The sequence below is a fragment of the Carcharhinus amblyrhynchos genome, chromosome 23, assembly GCF_965287045.1.
Source record: "Carcharhinus amblyrhynchos chromosome 23, sCarAmb.v2.hapA, whole genome shotgun sequence".
Classification (NCBI taxonomy): Eukaryota; Metazoa; Chordata; class Chondrichthyes; order Carcharhiniformes; family Carcharhinidae; genus Carcharhinus; species Carcharhinus amblyrhynchos.
The window spans coordinates 15,550,645-15,577,464 of NC_137346.1; the positions used below are offsets into that span (position 1 = coordinate 15,550,645).

The 26,820-nt window shown below is 40.4% G+C and overlaps 1 protein-coding gene across 1 annotated transcript in view; it reads right to left on the reverse strand.

The window, feature by feature from the left end:
- Positions 1–26,820, reverse strand: part of LOC145357577 (nuclear pore membrane glycoprotein 210-like) — a 166,505-nt gene that overhangs the window by 119,376 nt on the left and 20,309 nt on the right. Inside the window, exons 6-7 of the mRNA XM_080211052.1 lie at positions 20,744–20,876; positions 392–547 (exon numbers count right to left, since the gene is read on the reverse strand). Of these exons, the coding sequence (XP_080067178.1) occupies positions 392–547; positions 20,744–20,876 (289 nt within the window). The remainder of the gene's footprint in view (positions 1–391; positions 548–20,743; positions 20,877–26,820) is intronic.

A 26,820-nucleotide genomic window follows, 5' to 3' on the forward strand; every position in this document is an offset into this window, starting at 1 on the left:
CCTAACTGTCATTCAGACTGACCTAATTTCTTGCTGATATGGTACTTGACTGAGGGGGATAAAAGTGACTCCAGCAACAATGTTTTTAATGAGTATTCATGAGATGACAACACATGTAAATGGGGTTGCCACCACAGAGCAGCAGTTATAAAAATTCCAAGCTGCTTTCGCACCAGTGGATTTCCAAGTTTTGGTCTCTCTCCAAATTTTCCATCTGTGGACTGGAGATGAGAATTCCGCCCAAATACTCTACATAAAGCCATATAACAGCACACATTTTTTAATGCTGTGCTAAAGCCTTTTAATGAGCTGAAGAGCCACATTTTAGTGGTTGAAAATAATTTGGCCTGGACAATCCTACCATTAAAATAGGTTTACGGAAAAAGGATACTTTTATATATAAGAACCAGATTAGCCTGCCCCTTCTGGAGTGCTGTAACAATACAGGAGTTAGAATCCAGTTCTGCAACCTTTGTGCTCCCCTCTTCATCGGAGATCACATCAGCTTGTAATTCCAATTTGTATTGTTCTGATGGCATCTCAATTTCTGCAAGTGGAAAGAAAGCATATTGAAACATTTCAAATGTTACTCATTGATTAGTCAGATTAGCTAGAATGAGTGAGTGTATTTTGTTTTAAAAGCTTTCTAGAAGTTGTACAAGAAATGCATCATTTCAGTGATTTCATTAACAATTCTAGCTGAACTGAATGACCTCAGAGTTATTTCCACCAAATTATTGATATTGAGTAAATACTTTCAGGTTCCACTAACTTTTATCATTTATTCTCAGGATGATGCTGCAAGTCTGCATCTACCACCAAGTTACCCTGAAATAAGTCTTTGACTATGCTCTTGATGTAGCAATTGCTTATACAGAAGAAAGCATTTTAAATGGCATTAAAAGTCAGCGTGGAATTATGGCCTGCCAGTTAGGTCCCCATCCCTGATAAAGATTAATGAACCTGTTGTTTTTTATGACAATCCAGCAACATCACAGTCACTTTCTTGTGTAAGTCCACAAATGACAATTTATTGATTTCAATTTCACAACATGCATGATGGAATTTGAACTCATAACCCTTGTGTTGTTAATCCAGTATGGTATCATAAACATGAGACCCTAATGTCCTACAACATAAATTTCATGGGTGCATGTTGGATGTAATAACACTGAGACAATAGTTTCTGTTTATTGTGAATCATTTTGAAAACATGCCTGACCATATTGTCCAGGCTAATGGGCATTGCTTGGCCGCCTCAGATGCTCCTTTCAACAAAATTCATTGAACCTACAAGAAAAAATTACACATTCACAACACTTTCAAGGGATATAAACAGAATACTTTGTCACTCATGGGCGAGACTAGGCTTGTCAGGCCATCATTAGATAAGACTTTCTGCATTCCACAGCTGCTCACCAAGTATCCTTTGTGTATTACATCATTGCTAACCTTTGTGAATATGCAGCTGCACTGTGATTACAGTTCAAGAGTAATAATTCAATTACCGTTTGATATTGTGAGAAGTATCAGCTACTTTGGAAAAGCACACAACCAGGCAGTTGACACTTCGGTAACATTTTATTTCAGAAGGATATTGGTTATCAACTGGGATAACAACCTGTGTTGAACATAAAAGCAATTACAGGCATTCTTACAGATGTGTTACTGAAAAGATTGAAATAGATATAGTATGACTGAAAGCTGGTATCCTCAGTAGATGACAGAATGGATCCCAGTGGGAAAAGACTGGGGACAATTTTGACTTCAAAGGGCGAATAGGTTTGGGAGCAGATGGTAGCTAAAAAGCGCTAACAGTGTCAATCTACCAACTTCCATATTTAATTACAGGCTATTCAGCCACATGCAAAAAATCCCTTTGGTAGGTTGTGAATTTAAATGTTAATAATTCATCAAAGCTATTTTAACAGGTTTTCAATTTTGATTGTGATGCACATCTTTCCTGGAACTCATCAGTGAAAATAAAGCAAGAACAGAGGGCCAATTGAGGGGGCTGAAATCGCAAATTAAAAGAAACCCCATTGTACTGCGCTCTCGCACTGTATTCCTGCCAAAGTGAAAGGCTTTTGCTCATCAGTATTTCCGTTGAAGGCACGCTCCTGCTTCTTGAATGTGATATCCACAATGGTCATCATTGCACCTATTTTAGGAGTGATCTTCACTACAGAGGATGTCATTTCCATTACCTTGGAGGTTTGTGTGGCTGATCTTTACTTTTCAATTGTTGTACATCAGATCAGCATGGGTGCTGCTTATGATGTTTTATTTTCCTCCTCAGATCACAGAATCCCCATAGTGCAGAAGGCGGCAATTTGGCCCATCAAGTCTGCACCAACAACAATCCAAACCAGGCCCTATCCCTATAACCCCACATATTTACCCTGCTAATCCCTCCAACCTACGCATCCCTGGACACTAAGGGGCAATTTAGCATGGCCAATGCACCTAACCCACACATTTTTTAAGCAGTAGCACCAGAAGCAGGGAGATCAGCATAAGGCTTCTCCTTGCAGACCTGTTGTTCCATAGGAAGGATAAGCACAGTGGTTGCAGCTTGTAGGAAATATATTTGCAACAGGGTATACAGGCAGAACATCAGCTTCCTTGATATGTTTGAATTCAGTGCCTGATATTCCATCAGGTTATTCCAGACATTTATAGCCTACTAAAATATGTCCTGCTACCAAGTAGATCTAATGGCAATTAAGTCTTTTTTCTGCCACTCCTACATGGTGAAACCCTATTTTTCATTCATTCATGGGATTGGGCATTGCTGGCTAAGCCAGCATTTATTGCTCATCCCTAATTGCTCTTGAACAGAGTGGCCTGCTGGACCATTTCTGTGGGCATTAAGAGTCAACCAGAATGTTACACGTTTTGAGTCATGTGTAGGCCAAACATGGTAAGGACAGCAGATTTCCTTCCTTAAAGGACATTAGTGAATCAGGTGACAATTAACAATGGTTCCATGGTCATCATTAGACTTTTAATTCCATATTTCATTACGTGCCCTAGTGGGTGGTTCAACTGAGGTAGAGGATGACTCAGTTATCTGCTTTGACTATTAAAATGCTCGGCTGGCATTGTCCAGGTTTTGGAGCCTATGGTGGGACTACACCAAAGACCTGTGCAGACTCAGCCTTCAAGATATGATGCAGCATGGGAGGCAGTGGGCACACTAACAGAAAGAACAACAGGAAAGAAGCAGAAACATAGTGAACAAAACTCCCACTCCAAGTCATGGTCCACTGACATTTCCCTGCAAATCAGTGGGACTCTAAAGGGGTAAAGACTACATTTTGCTCAGTTTTATTTAGTGTGACAGTGTGTACAAGCCATTGGTAAGGACCAACAAACATTTGATGGCATGTCACCTTTGATGCTGACGTAGGTGGGCTACCTTTTCCATAGACAAAACATCATTGCAAAGGCTTGAAACATCATGGCATGAGATAGAACATAGAACATAGAACACTACAGCACAAACAGGCCCTTCGGCCCACAAGTTGCGCCGATCACATCACCTACCAACCTACAGACCTATCTATAACCCTCAATCTCATTAAACCCCATATACTCATCCAGAAGTCTTTTAAAAGACCCCAGCGAGTTCGCCTCCACCACCACTGACGGCAGCCGATTCCATTCACTCACCACCCTCTGAGTGAAAAACTTACCCCTAACATCACTTCTGAACCTCCCTCCCCGCACCTTAAATCTGTGTCCTCTCGTAGCGACCATTTCAAACCGGGGAAATAGCCTCTGAGAGTCCACCCTATCTATTCCTCTCAACATTTTGTAAACTTCTATCAGGTCGCCTCTCAACCTTCGTCTCTCCAGGGAAAAGAGTCCCAGCTCCCTCAACCTAACTTCATAAGGCATGCCTCCCAGTCCAGGCAACATCCTTGTAAATCTCCTCTGCACCCTTTCAATAGCTTCTACATCTTTCCTATAGTGAGGCGACCAGAACTGCGCACAATACTCCAAATGAGGCCTGACAAGGGTCTTATAAAGTTCCAGCATTACCTCCCGACTCCTAAACTCAATCCCTCGATTAATGAAGGCCAGTACACCATACGCCTTCTTGACCACCTCCTCCACCTGCGAGGCCGATTTAAGAGTCCTGTGGACCCGGACCCCAAGATCCTTCTGCTCCTCAACACTACTCAGACTTCTGCCCTTGATAGTGTACTCGTTCATCCCGTTGGTTCTGCCAAAATGGACGACTACACATTTATCCGCGTTGAAGTCCATCTGCCACTTCTCCGCCCAGTCCTGCATCCTATCTATGTCCTGCTGCAACTTTTGCCATCCTTCCAGATCATCCACAACACCACCGACCTTCGTGTCATCAGCGAACTTACTTACCCATCCCTCCACTTCCTCATCCAGGTCATTTATGAAAATGACAAACAACAAGGGTCCCAGAACAGATCCTTGAGGCACTCCGCTGGTGACTGACCTCCATTCAGAAAAAGCCCCATCCACAACCACTCTCTGCCTTCTGCAGGCAAGCCAGTTCTGGATCCACAAGGCCAAAGGCCCTTGGATCCCATGCCCTCTCACCTTCTCAAGAAGTCTTGCATGGGGGACCTTATCAAACGCCTTGCTGAAGTCCATGTACACTACGTCCACGGCACTTCCTTCGTCAATGTGTTCAGTCACATTATCGAAGAACTCAACTAGGCTTGTAAGGCACGACCTGCCCTTGACAAATCCATGCTGACTATTCCTGATCATGTCAAACCTCTCCAAATGTTCGTAAATCTTGTCCCTCAGAAGCCTCTCCATCAGATGGATGCTTCCAACCTCTTCTCACTGAACATGCCACTTGTAAGTTGGTATTTCATATTTTTGCTGCTGTTCCTAAATTAGCCTTTGTTAACATAACCTCAAAGATCTGCAACTGCCTCCAGCTGAGCAGAGCTTGAAGCATCATGTGCCTTCTGACAGGAATTCTTCAGCTGTTCCAGCCTCATCATTTGTTCCTGCTCACTTGTGAAGTGTGACACATCAGGTAAAATCCCAACTACCCATTATATTGATCCCTCTAAGTGTATATGTGAGCTGATGCATGGTCTGCATGAAGCTTGTGATGCTCCATCCTCAGAATAATTGGCATCCTCTGAGGGCTATTTGTCCTCATGCTATGGGAGAACATGTGCACATCATGATATTTCACTAGCTGATCACACTAAGTCAACATGACTATTACATACATTGTTACATCAGCATTGAGATGGCTGGAGGACTATCTCCAATTGTCTGCCTCTCCCTAGCATTTGGCACTCTCGTCTCAAAGTAAAGAAAGAAGAGAGCTGAAAAAGAGCAGTGGAATACTTTGAAAAAGAGTGAAATGTAACAGTTTGAATTGGCTAGGGAGAAGTTGTCTTTACAAATTGGAAAAGCCACTGGAGACAAGCTTTGATATTTGATATTTAGTTTGTACCAAAATTTGACGAAGATGACATTGAAGCATTCCTTAAGTTTGTACCTTTGACAAGTTTGCAGCTAGGTTAAAGTGACCTTAAGAATTTTGGACTCTCCTGAATTTGTAAAGAGCCGACCCAAACTTTGACTTTGAAAGGATTTAATCATTTCCAATCACTTGGTGGACGTGAGCACTAAAAATTGACCACATGTACAAGGAAATAAGAAAAATAACCCAGTTGAAAAAGTTCAAAAATTGTCCCCTGTATAGACTTAAACTTATGTAGGGGAACAAAAAGCTTTAAAAGCCAAAGAAGCAATCATCATAGCAGATGACTGAAGTAACTTACAAATCTCTAGCTCAAAATAAACTTGAGTCTAGTAACTCCTAGGGGGATACAGAGAGGAGATAGATGAAACAGAAACAGGCTCAGGAGAAAAACAGTGAGGAAGAAAAGCAAATTGATCTTCAACTTCTAAAGGACTTGGATGGTAAACCAGTAGGGGTACGTCCAATGTTTTCAGCATGGAAAATTTGAATGGCAAGGGCAAGGGTCAATTTTAAAAGGCCAACAGGCAATACTGCAGTCTAGATCATGGGTGGAATTTTCCTATCCCACCCACCATGGGAATTATATGCAAAGATCCGTTTACATCGGGCGGGATTTTCTGGCCTTGGGGCAAGGGAGGCCGGAAAATCCCGCCCCATGTCTTGGCCATGAATATGGTGAACTTCTGCTCAAATGTAGCAGGGGAGGGTCAGAAAGCTTACCATGAAAAGGCTGAAGGGCCTGTACTGTGCTGTAGTATTCTATGTTCCATAAAAGGGAAGTGACTCCTTTAACACCTGAGGCACCAGGAAAAGAGATAACATCCTCCAGGGCACTCATTGACTATAAATGCCACTTGTAGCAACAGCTGTCAATATGTCACCAAAAAGCAGTACAAATATTATGTTACTGATAAAAGGACCTACTGAAAAATGCATGAAAGTTCTTTTAGTTAAAAAAATCTCCACAGTAAGTTGGTCAGTGGGGTAGTGATGGTCAGGATTGTTCTGAGCTTACCAATGCAAGGTGTCAGCCTATTACCAAGAAATGACTTATCAGGATGTCAGTACTGCATTCAGAGGATCTGGAATAGTCTTTGGAAACTAAGGAAAATGAGGGGAGGAAGAAAAATTCTGCAGAGGGCTGAGCAAATCTAAAAAATCCTATATGGAATGATATGGCCAATAAGAAAAGCAGGCAAAATTTAAAGAGGCCCAAATGTAATGAACAGAGGGGGACCTGAATAGAACCAGGAGAGGTTAAAGGGAGCGCAACAGAGGTACAGTTAACAGAGACCTTCGAAGATTTAAATTTGGACAAGCAATGTTCCCAAATAAGCAAGCAGAAACTGAGAGAGATGGCTCACCTGGCTGAATTGCCACAGGGAAGTGCAGTGCATGTTGGACAGCTATCTACAAATAGTCATGTCCCAGAGCACATGGGACAGACTGGATAAACACATCCCCAAAAAATAAGAAAAAGGGAAAATAAGTTGTAAGACAACCAACACTTGTGAAAACCACAAGTAAAATACAAGCAAATTCATGTGGAATTGCCCACTAGACTACAAAGTGGTCAAGTTCTAAATTCATATCTAACAGAGCCCAACAATTAAGTTTCATAATCCCCTAAAGACAAAGAGCAAAAGGGAAACTTTACATCGGCTTAAAACAGTTATGACCAACTGTCACACAAGAAATAAAATGTGTCAGATCCTGAACCACTGTTGTTGTGGAAGCAGCAGTTAAGGGGTTAAGGACTTCAGAAACAATGAAACAAAGCAGTCAGAGAAATTTGTATAATACAAGCTCTGCCTTGGAGCAGAAATGTTGTCTCCACGGTGTCTTGTGAAATTTAACCTCCTCCAAAACTTAGAAAATGAGTTTGAACTTCCACGTAGCTCAAATCCATGGTTGACAGTAAAGTTCCCAAAGCATTATGAAGAGATGCTAGTGACAAGCCAAACATGCTAGGCAACACAAAACTGTGATCTTGAAAAAAAGAGGAAAGTGATAGAAAATATTAGGTTTCAAACAAAAACCATTCAAAGGCCAGACCTGAACATCAGACAAAATTCTACTATAATTGCGTCTTATTCAACAGGATGATGAGAATCTTAAACTTGAAAATAGCTGTGCAGACAAGGCAAACACCAAAGGACTAAAATGTAGGTGTTAGAAGAGTGTGTGCAAAATGTGCGTTTGCAATTCTCTTGCTTTACTAGGAAATGTGAAAATAATGTAGCCAGATTCCAAACTTCTTCCTGTGTGGCGGAGGCATGTAATTCCCAAGAAGGGCAGGCCCTATCCATAACTTTTAAACATAAACTGTAAACAGTGCTGCATCTTCTGGAACTGACTTTTCTTTTAAAAAAATTAAAATGAATAAAGAAAAAAGATAAGTTCAGCATAGGAACAAGCCCTTCGGCCCTCCAAGCCTATGCCAATCATGATGCCCTAACTAAACCAAAAAAAACCTTCTGCCCTTACTCGGTCTATAACTCTCTATTCCCTCCTTATTTGTTTACCATCCAGATGCCTCTATTCCTTCCTTATTCACGTACCCATCCAGATGCCTCTTAAATGTTGCTAATGTGCCTGCTTCCACCATCTCCTCTGGCAGCGTGTTCCAGGCACTCACCACTCTCTACATGAAATCTTCTTCTGCATATCTCCCTTAAACTTTCCCCCTCTCACCTTGAACCTGTGTCCCCTTGTAATTGACACTTCCACCCTAGGAAAAAGCCTATCCAGTTTGTCTATGCCTCTCATAATTTTGTAAACCTCTATCAGGTCTCCTCTCAGCCTCCATCTTTCCAGTGAAAACAATCCTAATTTATTCAATCTCTCCTCATATCCAGCACCCTTGAGACCAGGCAACATTCTGGTGAACATTCTTTGCACTCTCTCCAAAGCTTCCATGTCCTTCTGTTAGTGTGGTGACCAGAACTGCACATAAATCTCCAAATGCAGCCTAACCAAGGTTTTATATAGCTGAAACATGATTTCCCAACTCTTGTACTCCATGCCCTAGCAGATGAAGGCAAGCATTCCATATAATTTATTAATCAGCTTGGCCACCTGTCTTGTCAATTTTAGGGAACTGTGGACCTGCACATCTAGAACCCTCTGTTTGATTCTTTAAATTTGATCCTCCAAAATGCATCACCTTGTATGTATCCAGATTAAACTCCATTTGCCATTTATATGCCCAAGTACACCAATCTATTGATATTCTGTTGTATCCTCTGATAATCCCCAGCACTATCAGAAACTCCACCAACCTTAGTGTCATCCATAAACCTTCTAATCAGGCCACCTACAAATTCCTATAGATCATTTATATACTATAGACAACAGAGGTCCCAGCATTGATGCCTGCAGAACACCACTAGCTACAGATCTCCATTCTGAAAAACGCCCTTCCACCGCTATTCTCTGTCTTCGATAACCAAGCCAGTTCTGTATCCATCTAGCCAGCCCACCCTGAATCCTATGTGATTTTAATTTCTGTACCAGTCTGCCATGTGGGACCTTGCCAAACACCTTACTAAATGCTGCAACTGGTGGCTGCAGAGTTACTTCAGTAAAAAGTCTCATAACAAACAAGTTAAAGTCCAACATGTTTATCTGGTAGCACAAGCTTTTGGAATGTCGCTCCTTTTTCAGGTGAGTGAGGAGTTGTGTTCACAAACAGGGCATACATAGACACCAACTCAATTTACAAGATAATGGTTGGAATGTAAGTCTTTACAGGTAATCAAGTCTTAAAGGTACAGACGATGTGAGCGGAGAGAGGGTTAAGCACAGGTTAAAGAGGTGTGTATTGTCTCCAGCCAGGACAGTTAGTGATATTTTGCAAGCTCAGGCAAGTCTTGGGGGTTACAGATAGTGTGACATGAACCCAAGATCCCAGTTGAGATCATCCTCATGTGTGCAGAACTTGGCTATCAGTTTCTGCTCAGTGATTCTGCGTTGTCATGAAGACCACCTTGGAGAACACTTACCCAAAAAGATCAGAGGCTGAATGCCCATGACTGCTGAAGTGTTCCCTGACAGGAAGAGAACACACCTGTCTGGTAGCAAGAGTATGTACCGTATACCTGGTGGAAGGTGTTCTCACGTGAGATGCTGGCATCTGTGTCGAAGATCCGGCACATCTTGCAGAGGTTGCTGTGGCAGTGTTGTGTGGTGTCGAGGTCACTGTTCTCCCGAAAGCTGGGTAATTTGCTGTGACAATAGTCTCTTTGAGGTTGTGCAGTTGTTTGAGGGCAAGAATTGGGGCTGCAGGGATGGCCTTGGTGAGATGTTCGTCATCATTGATGACATGTTGAAGGCTCCAGAGAAAATGTAGTAGCTTCTCTGCTCCGGGGATGTACTGGACGACAAAGAATACTCTGTCCACTGTGTCCTGTGTTTGTCTTCTGAAGAGGTCGGTGTAGTTTTTCACTATGGCGCGTCAGGATTACCTGACATGGTCTGCTAATCCAAACTACTACACTGTTTTGAAATGACAAAATTGATACACATTCTAGACTAATATGTCTCATAACTCACCTCTTGAAACCATCCAAAAGGTTTTCTGATTTGAATGGGCTATTCTCTTTTGAAATGTGAATTTAAAAGCCAAAGTCATATATTAGTCATTATGGTACTATAATTGTCTCAAATGCCCAGGTTGCAGCTAATCCATAGCAACACCACAAGATTTCTAAACCTGTTCAACTGCAAACCTGCACACTATTACAGAAAACTGACTTCTATGTCCAAAAGCTACAAGTAACTTTTTTTTATGACCTGCAGAAAGTTCAGCTCCTCTAGAGATTCCTATAATGACTAATATATGACATTGGCTTTTAAATTCACATTTCAAAAGAGAATAATCTCTTTCTTACTAGGTCTGCATTGTGTTGTTTTTTAGAAGACAAGCCAATCTCATGAACTACTATTCTTTTGCTTACAACTTGTAAAGTGCACTATTCATTTTAACTGCATGCCTATATGGGTACTGAGTCACATAGCGTTACGTTTTCAGGATCAACATGTAAATAAACAACCCTCTTCATTCAAGCACACAAAAACCTCCCTGCTGGTTATTCAAATTGTACACAAACTCTGAGGTTAAAAATCACATCCATCTTCTTTTCCAAAACACACCCTGATTATGGACAGTAAGTGAACAGGGGTTTCAGTTCCCTCCAGTTCCTGTCTGTAACACATATTTAAAGTCTATCCCTCCCCTGACAAGTCTATCTGCTCTGACATCTGCAAGGCATTGTTCTAATGTATGCCAGCTATCCACAAGGCCAAACAAAAACATAAGCTCATAATGAACTCCTACAACTATCTTTGTCCTTTCTAGAACACTGGCTTTTGGGAAAAAAAGGGTCTCAAACACCTTGCAGGATAACAAATGATAAGTTGGTGTGCTGTAAGGGATTTTTTTTTAAATAATGCTCTCTGCAGCTCACAGCCTTAGCTGAAATCATTGTTGCTGGCTTGCCTGGAGATGCCTTTTTATTGCTACTTCAGTAGCTTAAGTAGGGTCTGTTTATTTTAACTCTGGGTTGTTTTATGATCCTGCATTGTTAGAAGGACGGTCATGCATTTTTGGACAGTTTTTTTCCCAGAGAATTTAAGGTTTCATTTTCTGTTTGGCTGGAGTTAGAACTCAGTTTTCAAAGGGTCGGCAAGCTGAAAAGAAGTCTCTTTCTCTCCCTGGTTTTGGAAATGCTGTGGGTTAGCTGAAAGTCTTCTTGGAGTAGAAAATCTGCTACTGATGGCCTGACCAGAGTCTATCTGGGGTTCTGGGAAGCTGTTCTAATTTTAAACTGCGCTCGATATGTCAAGAGGACTACTTCAGTTTACAAGACTAAAAGTTTTCAATTCTTCAACCAAAGGACTCAATTCCAGTATGACATGAGCATAAGACTTTGCTATGTTGAACTTGTTTAAAGGGTTCTATCTGTGGTAGGCTTTGGTTTGATTGGAACATCTTAGATATACTTGTTAAGGGTTATACATTATGATGGTTGTTTAGTTGTTGTTTGTAATTGATAAAAGTTATTGCTAATTTTTTTCTCCATACATGTTAACTATGTTCTTAAATAAGCTTTGATTGATAAAAGCTCCCTAGTGGGTCTTTGCAATCACACCTGAAGTGAAACATATCATGCTTATCCCAGCCAAATTCATGGTGCAAAACTTATGATCTGAGGCTCTATAAAATACTTTGGAGTTTCTAACCTGAACCATAACATAAGCCAAACATCTACTGCTCAAGGAGTATTGTTATCTACTATTTTACATTTGGCAATTCGATATTACTATGACATATTTCATCTTACCCTTCATTGACACACTTTGGTTAAATGAAATGGAAAGGGAAAAAAGGAACAAAATATCAAACTTAGATGGGCAGCCTTGAACTTCCTTTGTGTTATTTAACACAAATCTATATAGGTTTTCATAACATGTAAATGTCAAATGATTCAATATTTTACATAGCTTAAGGTGCTCTGATAATGATGGGGAATGGGAGTAGTTAGGATTAAGTTAGATAGAATTAAGTTAATCTCATATTAAGTCGATCTTTCTCTATAGCCCTAGTTATAACTATAACATTACATTCTGCACTCTCTCCTTTCCTTGTCTATGTACGGTATGCTTCGTCTATATAATGCGCAAAAAACAATATTTTTCACTGTATATACATGTGACAATAATTAATCAATTTTAAAAATTAAATGTGAGGCACCAGCAAACAGTAATGAATACTGGCAGTTCCTGAAATGTCGTCATATTATCAAGAACAGCAGAAGATGCATAGTAGAAAAAAAGGTATGGACATGTGTGAGGGAGAAAAGTGAAAGGACAGAACAGTCAGCAAGGTCACATGCTCAATATTTTGATTACAGCCTCCCTTTCAGCAGCCATTCCAGTAGGATATTATGCAACTACAGCACTGCTCAAGTGGCTCGATGAATTATGGAATAGATTTAATTGAAATATTTTCAAGTCTGTATTAAGCCTGTATATTGTCTGTTCTCAGGCTGTTAGCAATCCTCATTAAAAAGTCTGACAACACCAGGTTTCAGTCCAACCGATTTATTTGATAGTAAATAAATCGGTTGGACTGAAACCTGGTGTTGTCAGACTTTTTACTGGTGTTTACCCCAGTCCAACGCCGGCATATCCACAGCAATCCTCATAACAGACTTCTGGATCAGGGAAGAAGAACATTTGTTATTATATTATCCACTTTGAAGGAAACACTTCTGATATGTAACTGATTAACTTAGAAAAATAAAAGCTAAGTTGGTGCTTTATGTTCAAACTAGTCCTTCATTCTATCAAATAATAAGATGCACCATCAGATTATTTACTTTTTTGCACAAATAATCAATCTTAATATCTATGTGGGCTCCCAAGCCTTGTTGCTACTCACTTAAGATGAGAAGTAACCAGGCGCATCCTAGTGTACTTCTATAGTAAATTTCAAACACCCAAAGCGGGATCTATGAATTTTCAAACTTAAATCAATTTTTAAATTGGTTCTTGTGATCTCTCAAAGGTTCCCTGTCAGTTAGGGTTAGTTAGCAACTCAGTAGATCCTATTTGCTTGCATTAAAATTAACATCGCCACAAGAATGTGAAATAATGACTAGTCTGCTCTCAGGCTGTTAGCAATCTTCGTAATAAGCTTCTGGATCAGGGAAGAAGGACATTTGTTATTATATTATCCACATTGTAGGAAATACTTCTGATATGTAACCAGTTGACTTAGAAGAACAAAAGCTAAGTTGGTGCTTTATGTTCAAATTAGTCCTTCATTCTATCAACAATAAATTTTCTAAAAATAACTAACACTGCATCGTCTGTTTTTATTTCTAAAAATGGGTAAATCGTTCCAGCACTGATGGATAAAAACTTTTTCCCACTATTTGAATAGATGTGGCTTCCAGGTTAAACTCACCACTGGCAGCACATTGGTTCAGCAAATTGGTTCTTATGAGACATTAGTAGCTGTTACCACAATTTTAACAAATTGACAAAATTTAAAACATAAAGTAAGCGTTAACCCATAGTGATATACAGCAGGACTTCCTGAAACAACACACTAATCATTCATCCAATATTCCTGCTTAGGTTTACAAACTTTCTTTTACAAAGGGAATTCCTCATGCTTCTTCACCATTGGATTTTTCTTATTTGTTGATTTACTATCATATGTATTTATGTTGCTTCATAGCTGTAATTGAAACATTGTTTTTCTTTAGGCTGCTGATCATGGCGTGATTTTCCGGCCTCTTTAATCCCAAAACCGGAAAATCCTGCCTGAGATCAACGGATCTTTCCAATCTTCCGCTATGTTTGCTGTGGCAGGTGGAACGGGAAAATTCACCCAGTTATCTTTCGGAATTTAGTATAAGGGTTAACATGGGATTGAGTACAGCTCTGGCCACGCAATGATGCAACACTTGAACTGCACACCTAGGGGACAATGTAGTTGGATGGAGGTGTGTTTAGAAGTAAGCATGGAGACTGCTCCCAGCTTGAACCTTTATTGTTCCTATGTATATAGTTTCTAATAGCAATAAATACTTACAGTTAAACTACCTAAGACAATGAATATCATAATAAATTCTGAGCTGCACTCAGCATTTGCAATATGGTGGTAACAAAGCCTCATTGATTGAAGAAGAAAATTTAAATTCTGGGAAACTGAAAGAAAAATCAAAGAAACCTTCTGAGCCTAAGAAAAGTCCAAGAAGAAAAGCTGAACGAGAAAATCACCAGAGAAAATGTTTGAAACCTGAAGGCAGAAAGTAAATTCCTCACTTTACAGAAGGCCCTAAAGAATCCCATAGAAGTCCAGCTTCAATACCCAGAGGTGCAGAGTCAGCAAATTTAACAGGAGTGAACAAAAGTTTAAAATTTCTGGACAACACAAATCCTGAAAAAAAAGACAACTACTGCAATGGTCAGAAATTGCTCTTTAAATCACAGTCTGAGAAATCCAATTCCTGAATTGGCAGCTGAACCTGCTCTGAACAAAGTAAAATAAAATTAATTGCAACTGAGCAGGCAGTTCTCAAAACCTTGAAAAGGCTGGAATCCTTTAACTGCAATATCCGAGAACAATGCACTGAAATGGAGAAAAGAGTCAAACCAGGCAACCACTGTTTAAAAAAAACACTAAAATTGTGAACACTGTAACTGCAGGGGCCCACCAAAACAGGGTGGAATAGCTCTTTGCACCATGACATTGCCAGCTTGGACTTTTGAAAACTCTTAATGTCGAACCTACAATTTAAAAAAAAGTAACCAAGGATTAGAAATCCACATTTCCCAATCAATTGGGACTGATTCAAGGCCTGGGTCAATCACAAAGTTAGGGACACAAGAGAATGTTTTCCTTAAGTATATAATTTCTTCAAGTCTGGATAGAAACACAGAAGTGAACATGTTAACAGACTGCATTATTCGGCAGGCCCAATAGTTGACGTTATAATAGCAAGACCGATGTTCAAAATTTCATGGAATTGTTAGGGTACCGATCAGAAGCCTTATGGTATTTTACGAAGTTAGCCTAGACCCCAACTATTTGCTATGTTAGCATTAATGTGAGGACAGGATGTTTCACTCCAGGTGTGATTCCACTGACAAACTGGGAAGCTTTTATAAAAATAAACTTTATTTAACAACAGTTAACTATATGAATTAGCTTAATATTTACCAATTGAATTCTACTTGAACATGACAAGACACAGTTCTTAACTGCTAGTCTATCCCTATGAGCTCCAATTCAAGCACTATTCCTCTTAGACTTAAAATCCCAACTCTTAAGCAGCTCCCGTCCGCAACTGCTCGATTTTTAAAAATGAAACCAAAACACTGGGGGCGATTCTCCCATCTTGCCACGATAATTTCTTAACACAGCAGACGAGGAGAACTGGCCGTCAGTTCGCGGCCGTCAGTCCGCGATATGTGCCATGGCAAACATTAAAGTAGCAATCCCAGGGAGCCGTGCACACCTCCAGCAACGTGGGGGTAGAGGTTGCGCACGCGCCAGCACAACCCAGTCAAGTGCACTACATGTTCTGTATAATGCAAATGGATACAAGTCCTCAAAATCCCTTCCACAAACCTGAACACAGCCTTCCTACTTAAAACGTTCTCCTTCTCCCTTATACAGTCTCGCTTGCCTACTCTTTCCAAACCAGCAGGAACACCATGTAAGTGATTTAAATCTACTTGTAATTTAAATCTGATCAGTGAGCCCAAGACTAAATTCTCCAGGCCTACTAGCATCTCCCACCCTGTCAGGAGTATTTATCCACTCCAATGGGGTTCAGATTAGCTCCCCACTTTCGGGGAACTAACGGGACAATCCCGTTGGAGTGAAGGGGAGGCAACTGGGACCGCACCGGAGGGTTGGATTGCAGGTGGGGGTGTGTCCCCGCGTATGGGCATCCTGGCAGTGCCAGCCTCTGCTTGGCAGGAGAATGGGGTGGGGGTGGAATGCTAGAGATCAGGTGGTCACAGATGGTGGGTGCAGCACTGCAGAAGTCCATGGCTGGCCAGCAATTGAGCCAGCCAGCAAACCGCAGGCTGACAGATAGAGGCCACTAAGCATGAGCAGTGGCCCAGAACTGTTACCTCCAGCGTAAATAGGCCCCACCCCACCGAGCTTTTAATGATATTCTCGATTGTAACCTCTGCATTGAATACAATGTGGGAAATTCTCTTCTGAAGTTGCACTGAAAAAAACGGTGTGATTTACACCAGTTTTCAAAGAACAAAGAAAAGTGCAGCACTGGAACAGGCCCTTTGACCCTCCAAGCCTGTGCCTATCATGATGTCTGCCTAAATTAAAACCGTATGAACTTATGGAGTCCATATACCCATTCTCATGCTATTCATGTATTTGTCTAATTGCCCCTTAAATGCCGCTATCGTACCTGCTCCCACTACCTCCCCAGGCAGCACGTTCAGGCATTCACCCCACTGTGTAAAAAAAACTTACCTTGCAGATCTCCTTTAAACTCTTCCCCACACAGCTTAAACCTATGTTCCCTAGGACTTGACTTTTCTACCCTAGGAAAGAGCATCTGACTATCCACTCTGTCCATGTCACTCATAATCTTGTAAACCTCTATCAGGTCACCCCTCAACCTCTGTCATTCCAGTGAGAACAAACCAAGTTTATTCAACCTCTCCTCATAGCTAACACCCTCCAGACCAGGCAACAACCTGGTGAATCTCTTCTGTACCCTCTCCAAAGCATCCACATCCAATTAGCAACCAGAATTGTATACAACCTGGTTGTGGTTGCGCACGCACCAGCACAACTTAGTCAAAGTGCACAACGTGCTCTGCATAATGCAAACGCACACAAATCCACAAAATCCCTTGAGGATTGAAGGTTCTGTAACCTGCAGTAATACTCAATGCCCCGATCAATGAAGGCAAGCATGCCGTATGCCTTTTTGACTACCTTATCTACCTGCTTTGCCACTTCCAGTGATTGATGGACATGTACGCCCAGATTTCTCTGCCTGGCGACACTCATAAGGATTCTACCATTTACTGTTTAATTCGTACATGCATTGGAACTTCCAAAATGGATTATCTCACACTTGTCTGGATTAACTTCCATCTGCCATTTCTCTGCCAAAGTCTCCAACCAGTCTATATCTTGCTGTATCATCTAATAATCCTCTTCATTATCTGCAGCTCCACCAATTTTTGTGCCATCTTCAAACTTACTAATCAGACTAGTTACATTTTCCTCCCAATCATTTATACATATTATGAACAAAGGTCCCAGAACTGATGCCTGTGGAACACCGCTAGTCATGGCCTTCCATTCAGAAAAGCACCCCTCTACTGCTACCCTATCTTCTATAGCCAAGACAGTTCTGTATCTTGCCAACTCTCCTCAGATCCCATGTGACCTGACCTTTCATACCAATCTACCATGAGGTATCTTGTCAAAGGATTTACTAAATCCATGTATACAAAATCCACTGCCTTTTCCTCATCTATCATCTTCGTCACTTCCTCGATCAAGTTAGTGAGGCACAACTTCCCGTTCACAAAACCATGCTGCCTATCACAATAAGTCCATTTGTTTCCAAATGTGAATAAATCCTGTTTCTAAGAATTTTTTCCAATAATTTCCCTACCATTGACGTAAAGCTCACTGACTATAATTTCCTGGATTATCCCTGCTGCCCTTCTTACACAAAGGGACAACATCCTCTAGTCCTCTGGAACTTCACTCAACACTTAGAACTTCTTTGGGAGAATCGCTGCGACTGTCTTTTCTGTAAGCTTAGTTCATCCCATAAATCACATGACTCTGTCAATCAACCTGATCAAAACCTGACTCTCAAACCCCAAGGGAAATCCAAGTAAACAAAAATGCACAGACTCTTTTTAGACAAATACACCATTAGCTAAAATCACTCCTTATCCTCCATTCTCAACATTTGAGCTCTCTGCTGCCCAGACAAATCGCCACCATATAAAACAGAGCTGAATTTCAAATTTATCTCTTATAGGAAATATGATAAAATACATTTCTTAGAGGCACAGTATTATCACAGTGAATTAAAATCATCCAATGCTTATTTTAACCTCAGAAATAACAAAATACTTGAACAAAGCAACCAAGACAACTTGTCAAATCCTATGATTACAGTGATGGACCCTCATATGTCCTTAAAGCTAAAGAAGATCTACCCCTTGAGAAAGCCATTCAGATGATCAGGCAATCTAAAATCAGTTTGGAGCACAGATCCATATTAACGAGAGAAAAGTAATTTCCACAATCCATGTGGTGAAACAGCACAGAAACAGTGTTACTCCAAACCAAGTGAAGCAATACCCCAACTGATCAGCAAAGTAACCATGCCAGCACTGTGCAACAGAGCAGTCTTGTCTAATTTCATTACAGGTTCCAGAAACACCCAAGGTTCTAACTAAAAACATTTTCTCAAATGGAATTCAGCCAAGAATTGTCTTCTCTTTTTGCAGAGCAGGTTTGTCCAGTTTCATCACAGGTCAGAAGCCCCTCATTGGTCAGACCATCCAACCATTCAAGAAATTACTGTAACACCTTGAATAGGTGAGTTGAGAGGAATGAGCAACGAGAGGAGTTGAAGCATGAATTATTCATTTAAAATTATATATGCCAAGCCATTCAATATGTAACTATTCAATGACAAGACATGTAGCACAAACAAATCTTTCAAAGACAATCATCAGTGCCCCTGGCCTATTTCATAGCTTAAAGTAGAACTAAAAACTAAAAGAAAGAACAGCAAAAAAGAACAACTTTCAAATATTTTCATACTAAGAACTTTATTTGCTTTTAAGTGAAAATTTATAACTGATCAGAATATTGCAGAGAAAAAGTAGTAACATAAGCAAAATATTGCTTTGGCACTAAAGAATCCTCCACTGATTCACATTCTGGTTTTGATCTGGATACAGGCTCTACAACCCCACTTCATGCATTTTTAGAAGGCTTGATTATGTTAAGAGTGGACAGTCCTGAGCTGTAAAGAGATTGGTTCATGGTTTCCCACCATTACTAAGTGGGTTTATTTGAGAGTCAAGCTGCTGTTTCAAGGGGTACTATTTTTTCATCCTGTCCATCATGGGAATTGTAGTGGGTGGAGGTGGACCATACAGAGGTCCGTTTAACTCAGGCGGGATTTTCAGCCTTGGGGGGAGTGTGGCTGGAAAATCCCTCTCAAGAATTCAGAGTCAAAACGTACCTTACTATGTCAAAGTGACATTGTTTTTTGATGTTTTCTAACTGTGGCGTAAAAGGTCATTCTGAATGGCCTAATGAAGCAGTTAAATGCCTTTTCCTACTGTGCTCTGGTATGTGGGATTTACCACATCGTGAATACTTCAAAATTGTGACTGCTGTACAAAATATGTCTTTAACTGGTTTGTATGGCATAAACCAGATTGTTCCAGGGAGAGCCTGATCCAAACATGCAACACTCCTCCCAGTCAGAAGAACAATGCATAACGTGGACCTGAGTCCTTACAACTCTAGGGGGCCAGATGGTTTCCCTCCCTTGTCACACTTGTCAACATCACCCTCACATTCCTCCAAGATAGTGATCATTTCCAAATTGTGATTCGAACAAAATAGGTCAGGAATGACACTATTCATAAAAAAGGGATTTTTTTCAGTTGCTTATTTGGGATGTTCCAGCTACTACAGACTTTTTTTTTTAAACAAGTATTAGGTTAGGTATCTAAGAACAATGCATAAAAAGAGAAAATCTACATTCCCATGAAGGAAGATTTTCTTTTCATGTGCAACAATTTTATAGAACTGATTACAATTTTGTTCCATATTGTGCACTTGGAAGGTCTGCCCCATAATTTGCAAAATGTAAAATGTCATCAAAGGCTTTCTGAATATTTTGGTTATATTATCATATTTATTTTAAAAGAAAGAAAGATAGCACTTAGCAGAACTGAGGGACTCCAAAGATGTGCTGCCTATCTTGTTCCGAAGACTAAATTGTTTTCCTACTCTTTTCATTGGACAACTGAGAGTTCTGTTCAAATATTTTTGCACCGTGAAATTTGTTTTAATTGCATGCTGTTTTACTCTGCATGCCATTTCAAATACACCTTCCGCAATCCTCTGCATTTTTGCACATTTAAGACAAGAATAGCTTAAATTTGACTGGTGCCTTTCGCTTTGTACGTTTTACATGTCACTACTTTTGCTACCACAAAAACTTCAATTCCACTAGCATCTGGCCATTTTCTGCTCTTTATTTACACCCAATATGCCATGCCCACTACATAGGCAAAATGATTTCCATCAGAATATACTGCTTTAACAGTTCAGTTATTGGCACAAATATGCAATGTCAAGAAATGTACTTTGAAGTGGGAGAAGATATTTTTTCTGTGTCACGCGCACTGAATTTTTAAAACTATTTCACAATTTGCAAAATGTTAACAACTTATTACAGAAAGCATCACAAACATTTTAGTCAAGTATATTTCTGTGCCTTTATGCCCAATAGCAGCAAAACAGTTAATTTCAGGTCAATCTTTTTTACAAAGTCAAAGGAAAGTTTTAAAAGCAAAATATATAGTCAGGATTTTGTTATCTGTAGTTCTATTGAGCTCTGAGGCAAAATAGATTCAGCAATTCCCTATTCTGGGAGAAATTTTCACTTAGCGCAACATTACCTGTCATTTTCCCATTTACAACTCTGGTAACTGAGTAGCGAATAAAAGCTCCTATCAACAGGTAAACATCATGGGCTGGACTCAAAATAATGTTTTCCAGGATAATGACTCGTATTGTTGCAGCAGGAACATTCTAGAATAAAGAATCACAAGATACAATTAACTTAATGTATTTGTGTACACATAGAACAGTAGAAGTTTCTCTAATACTTCATTTTACTCCAATGTCTCGAAGTCACTATATGCCATTTTTGCGACCACTGTATCTCTCATTCAGCTGTTCGGAGAGTAACATTCAGGCGAGGTCTTTAAAACACATTTTTAATTGCATAATTCTATCAATATTTATGATAACACAATAAAGTAAATGAGGCCACACTGTTGCATCTAGTTGTTCGGGGACTCGCCAAGAATGGTTTTATTTAGATGCATCCAGATGTCGCACCATCTCTGACACCTATAAAATATAAGGGATCATATGACAAGTGGTCATCATTCTGGAAATCACAGGTTCAATCTATCATAGTAAAAAGTCTGACAACACCAGGTTTTAGTCCAACCTATTTATTTGATAATATACTCACAAGCCCCTTCGTCAGGTGAATGGAGAGATCTGGCCTCAGACAGAGCATATAAAGCACAGACAGTTTAAAGATTACTGATTAGAATGCGAATCCTTACACCTAACCTGCTGTTCAAGACCTGAAGTGGCTGACAATGTGAGTGGAAGGAGCACTGATCACAGTTTAAAGAGATGTGTATTGTCTCCAGACAGTACAGTAAGTGAGGTTTTGCAAACCCAGGCAAGTCACGGGGGTTACAGATAGTGCGACATGAACCCAAGATCCCTGTTGAGACCGTCCTCATGTGTGCGGAACTTGGCTATCAGTCTCTGTTCAGCGACTCTGCGCTGTCGTGTGTCGTGAAGGCCGCCTTGGAGAATGCTTACCCGAAGGTCAGAGGCTGAATGCCCGTGACCACCGAAGTGTTCGCCAACAGGAAGGGAACAGTCTTGCCTGGTGACTGTCGAGCGATGTTCATTCATCCGTTGTCGTAGCGTCTGCATGGACTCCCCAACGTACCATGCTTCGGGACATCCTTTCTTGCAACGTATCAGGTAGACAATGTTGGCCGAGTTGCAAGAGTATTTACCATGTACCTGGTGGATGGTATTCTCACGTGTGATGATGGTATCCATGTCGATGATCCAGCATGTCTTGCAGAGGTTGCTGTGGCAGGGTTGTGTGGTATTGTGGTCACTGTTCTCCTGAAGACTGGGTAGTTTGCTGCGAACAATGGTCTGTTTGAGGTTGCGTGGTTGTCTGAAAGCAAGAAGTGGGGGTGTGGGGATAGCCCTGGTGAGATGTTCGTCTTCATCAATGATATGTTGAAGGCTCCGGAGAAGATGTCGTAGCTTCTCCGCTCCGGGGAAGTACTGGACAACGAAGGGTACTCTGTCCACTGTGTCCTGTGTTTGCCTTCTGAGGAGATCGGTGCGGTTTTTCGCTGTGGCGCATCGGAACTGCCGATCTATGAGTCGAGCACCATATCCTGTTCTTATGAGGGCATCTTTCAGGGTCTGGAGGTGTCTGTCACGATCCTCCTCATCTGAGCAAATCCTGTGTATACGGAGGGCTTGTCCATAGGGAATGGCTTCTTTAACATGTTTAGGGTGGAAACTGGAGAAGTGGAGCATTGTGAGATTGTCTGTGGGCTTGAGGTACAGTGAGGTGCTGAGGTGACCGTCCTTAATGGAGATGCGTGTGTCCAAGAATGCAACTGATTCTGGGGAATAGTCCATGGTGAGTCTGATGGTGGGGTGGAATTTGTTGATATCATCATATAGTTGTTTCAGTGATCGTTCACTATGAGGCCAAAGGAAGAAAATGTCATTGATGTATCTAGTGTACTGCATCGGTCTATCATATCCAGGGTCATATTGTCGTTTTGGATTTGTTGGCTTTTACAGATCCTTTTTAACCATAAGAGAAGATCTGAGCCTTCTGGAACAAGAGCAGTTCAAATAGCAGCTGTTGCTTTTTGGGTTAAGAAATTAAACTGAATACAAATATTTAGGTACAGTGTTCCACAGCAGTAGCAATGCAATCAATTTAAGATCCATGTCTGGATCTGACAAACAAAAAGAACGTTCAATTTCAAACGCAGAGAAAGATGTAAAAATTGTTTCAGAGACATAACAAAATAAATGGACACTGAGAAAAGGAAATATGATAAAGGCTGACCACATACTAGGTGGAAGACTAGGTCTTGGGGTGGGTATTAAAAATTGGAAATATTGGGATTGTTTGGAAGGAATTTTTAGAGGGTGGGGCAATAGCTACTTAAAAACTAATAAACAATCCAAAATTCAACAATTACCAGGAATCATATATCTTCCAAACTAAATTGAATGCAATTAAGAAATCACTTTCAAAAGGTGCCTGAGAAAATGAGAGCTATGCTGTTTGAAACCGTCCACAAAAAAGTCCATTGTGACCATCTCTGAACTATGGAACACAACATTTTTACTTATACAGCAATCCTCCACTGCAATAACATCTCCAGTAATTACCTTATGATTCGTATACTGCTTTGGTATCAAACTTTGCCTGATAATGCTCCTCTGAAATACCTCTGGTGCTTTACCATCTTAAAGGTGCTGCATAAACGCAAGTTGTTGTTTGTAACCGTTGCGCAGCTGCACTTGTCCTACAAGTTTTTGATCGGCATCTATTTCAATTATCTCAATTTCCATTAGATATGTAATGTCAGGTTATATATTGTAGCAATCTCAATTTGCATAATGTTTTCTTCCAACCATAGATCTGTAGATCACAGCACACAAGTTGACTTTTAAAGCTTTGAAAAATCCTTCTAAAGGTGACTTGTATGCCATGTATAAAATGTCAAGCACTGGTTTTTGTGCAGCTAGTCATCATTTTGGAATGTGAAAGGAAACATGACATCAATAATTCAAATTAATGATTTAATGAAATTGTTCTACAAGTATAATTTGAACCAAAATCATAACATATTAAAAAGAATCAATTCATCGTCTTTGGCCTCCAATGTAAAGAGCTTACTGAATTTATCCTGAATCTAAGGATTCCAATAAATCATTTGAGACACTTTTGTTTTATAATTATTCCTCCACAAAATAATTTCCCTTTCCTTCCACTGAATTGGATATTTTACAGTCTTTTGAATGATCTGAACATTTGATCGCAGGGCATATTGAAATTCAGGAGTGTTTTACTGGTGTTGCCGAGGTGACACAATTAGTATTCATGTTTTTGCTACTGCCTGATGTTGAATCACTGAAAACTGCTATTTTTTTTAAAAAAAGGTCCTTTCATATTCTCTGAGTGATCCTGATTTCCTGTTGCAATGTGAGGCATTTTCATTCCATGAAGTGAAACCACCTAGCTGTTGCTCTGAAATTTTTGCTGGACTTGGTGCTTGAATTGGCCTCAAGTGTGCATATACACAATTTATTTCTAGTAATGTAACCATAATGTACAATGTTAGCATTCTGACAATTTTGAGGAGCCATTCCAATGCACGCTTCTCAAGATTAGGCCATGTGGCTGCTCCCTATTCTGATGACACATGGGTCTTAGGCATCTTCGTCAGGTTGGATTTTTGCTTTCATTTTTGCAAGCAAATTCCCTCACTGCAGCATAGTTCCATGCCAAGTTTTAAAACATTACAACTTCAACTTGGAACCAGCTTCGTATTTCGTTCTTTTCACTGTTCGTTGGTCACAATGTGCAGGTTGTTCAATGAGGCATGTCTTAAATGTTTTCTTGGTAATATGGCCTATATTGCCCGCTTAATACATGCGCTGATTAATAAGATGAGGATGACCTTGAACTGGATGATTTCTGAGCTGGAAAACTGAGGTCAACACCTAAAATCTATAAACACGTATTTCTCAGCTAAAAATGCGAGGAGTGGCAGGGGAAGGGGTTTAACTTTTATGTTGAATATAGGCCTAAATGTGCATGCTGTTGCTGAAGAAATTGAATCATCTTACACAGAATCTCTACAGTGCAAGAGGCCATTTGGTCCATCAAGTCTGCATTGACTCTCTGACAGAGCATTTTACCCATGTCCAAAACCACCCGCCCTTTCCATTCCTTTAGCCAAATGCATTTAGCCCACAAATCCCCATATCCTACACATCTTGGGACACTAAAGGGCAATTTAGTATGGCCATTCCACCAAAATCTGCACATTTTTGGATTCCTCCAGAGCACCCAGAGGAAACCCATACAAATAATAGAAGAATGTGCAAACTCCACACAGTCAGTAACCAAAGGCTTAATCGAACTCTCGTTCCTGATGCTGTGAAGCAGCAGTGCTAATCACTGTTTCAACCATGCTGCCCCTGTATGTGAAACAATCAATTACCTGGGTCACTGTGATGCTCCCAAATTTGCTAGATATGCAAAAACTTATTTCAACTGACGATAAAGACAAGTGCTATTAATAACATTATCACAGCAATCTAATGCATCGCACATTGACACAACAACGTGTTCTACTCCTGACTGGTAGGACATGTAGGTTATGCCTACAATTGCACATGAGATGAGTTTCTAACCTTAAAATCAAACAGGTATTTCGAAGGAGCACAGGAAAATCTGAAAAAATAGTTATCTCATGACACTATCAGACATATCTCAGTTATTGCTTCAATAGCACTATCAGGGACCTTGATACATAACACTTGGGGCAGAATTTAATGGGTGTTGGGGGCTTTCCACCCATAACCAAAAAAGTCAATAGAAAATACATCCTCACTGACAGTGGCTGCCCTGGTAATAGCAGTCATTAATTGGCCACTTAAGGGTCTCATGTGCCAGGATTTACGGTGTATTTGAAACAGAGTTCACTGAATTCAACTCAAGTCACTTCGGCAATGGCATCATCGCAAGGATTCCACTTTGCATCGGATGGGGCAGTTTATTATCCCTCCACAAAAAATAATTTCCTCTTCATTCACTGAATTAGATATTTACCAGTTTTTGAACAATCATAACGTTTGATTGCTGGACATATCAAAATTCATGGGTGTTTTATCCATGTTGTTGAGCTGACACAATAAGTATGTGTTTTTGCTGCTGTCTGATGTTGCTTCAATAAGCATTCACCTTAGACTGTTAACTTTAGTTTCCCTGATACACGTTTTTAGATCTGGACACTTTCCCATTATCCTCCCTTTCAGCCCCACGTCCAGTACTTTCCCCTTCACAGGATTGTGCCTGGAATGGAATTTGTGACACCGTCAATAGTGATATATCAATTTGGTAAAAATAGAAAATGCTGGGAACACTGCTCGACCAGCAGGTGGTACGTCACCAGCAGGCAAAGGCAAATGCAATAATGCATGTGTGTCAGCATGACTGTCTCTGACTGTGGATACTTTATGTTATACAAATAGGCTGACAAGATGAGGGACCATTGTTGCAATCTATTAGTGCCGAGTGAAGGTATCCCTTTATGCCTAGGGGATTCTCCCGAGGGTATTTTCATAGTAACTTCATTGCAGTGTTAATGTATGCCTACTTGCGATACTAATAAAATAAACTTAAACTTAAAAAACATATGTAGCGTGAAGATAGTTATCAATGGTCGATGATGTGTTAATAAGGTAAAATGTCAGCCATACAAGTAGTGATGAAACTTCTGGACTCCGAAGATGATACTCAAAACTTCTTTCTTCAATTGAGCGTACTTAGATTTGGCACTCGTAAATGTGCAGCAAGCAAAGGCTATTTGTCTGTCCTCTCCCAAAGGTAAGCAGCGTGAGACGACTGCCCCTATTCCACAGGGGGAAGCATCCCAAGCAAGTTGAAATGGCAGTTTTTGGTTAAAATGAACTAAGACTTCAGCAAAGCATCCTTCACTGTCCTGTATGCTTCCTCGCATTTGGGCATCCAATGCCAAGATTGTTTAGCACACAATAAATTATGTTGTAGTTTTAATAAGGTAGCTAAACTGGAGACAGATTTCCCATAATAGTTGACTAGACCTAGAAATCACCTTATTTGCGTCACATTCTTTGAATGTGG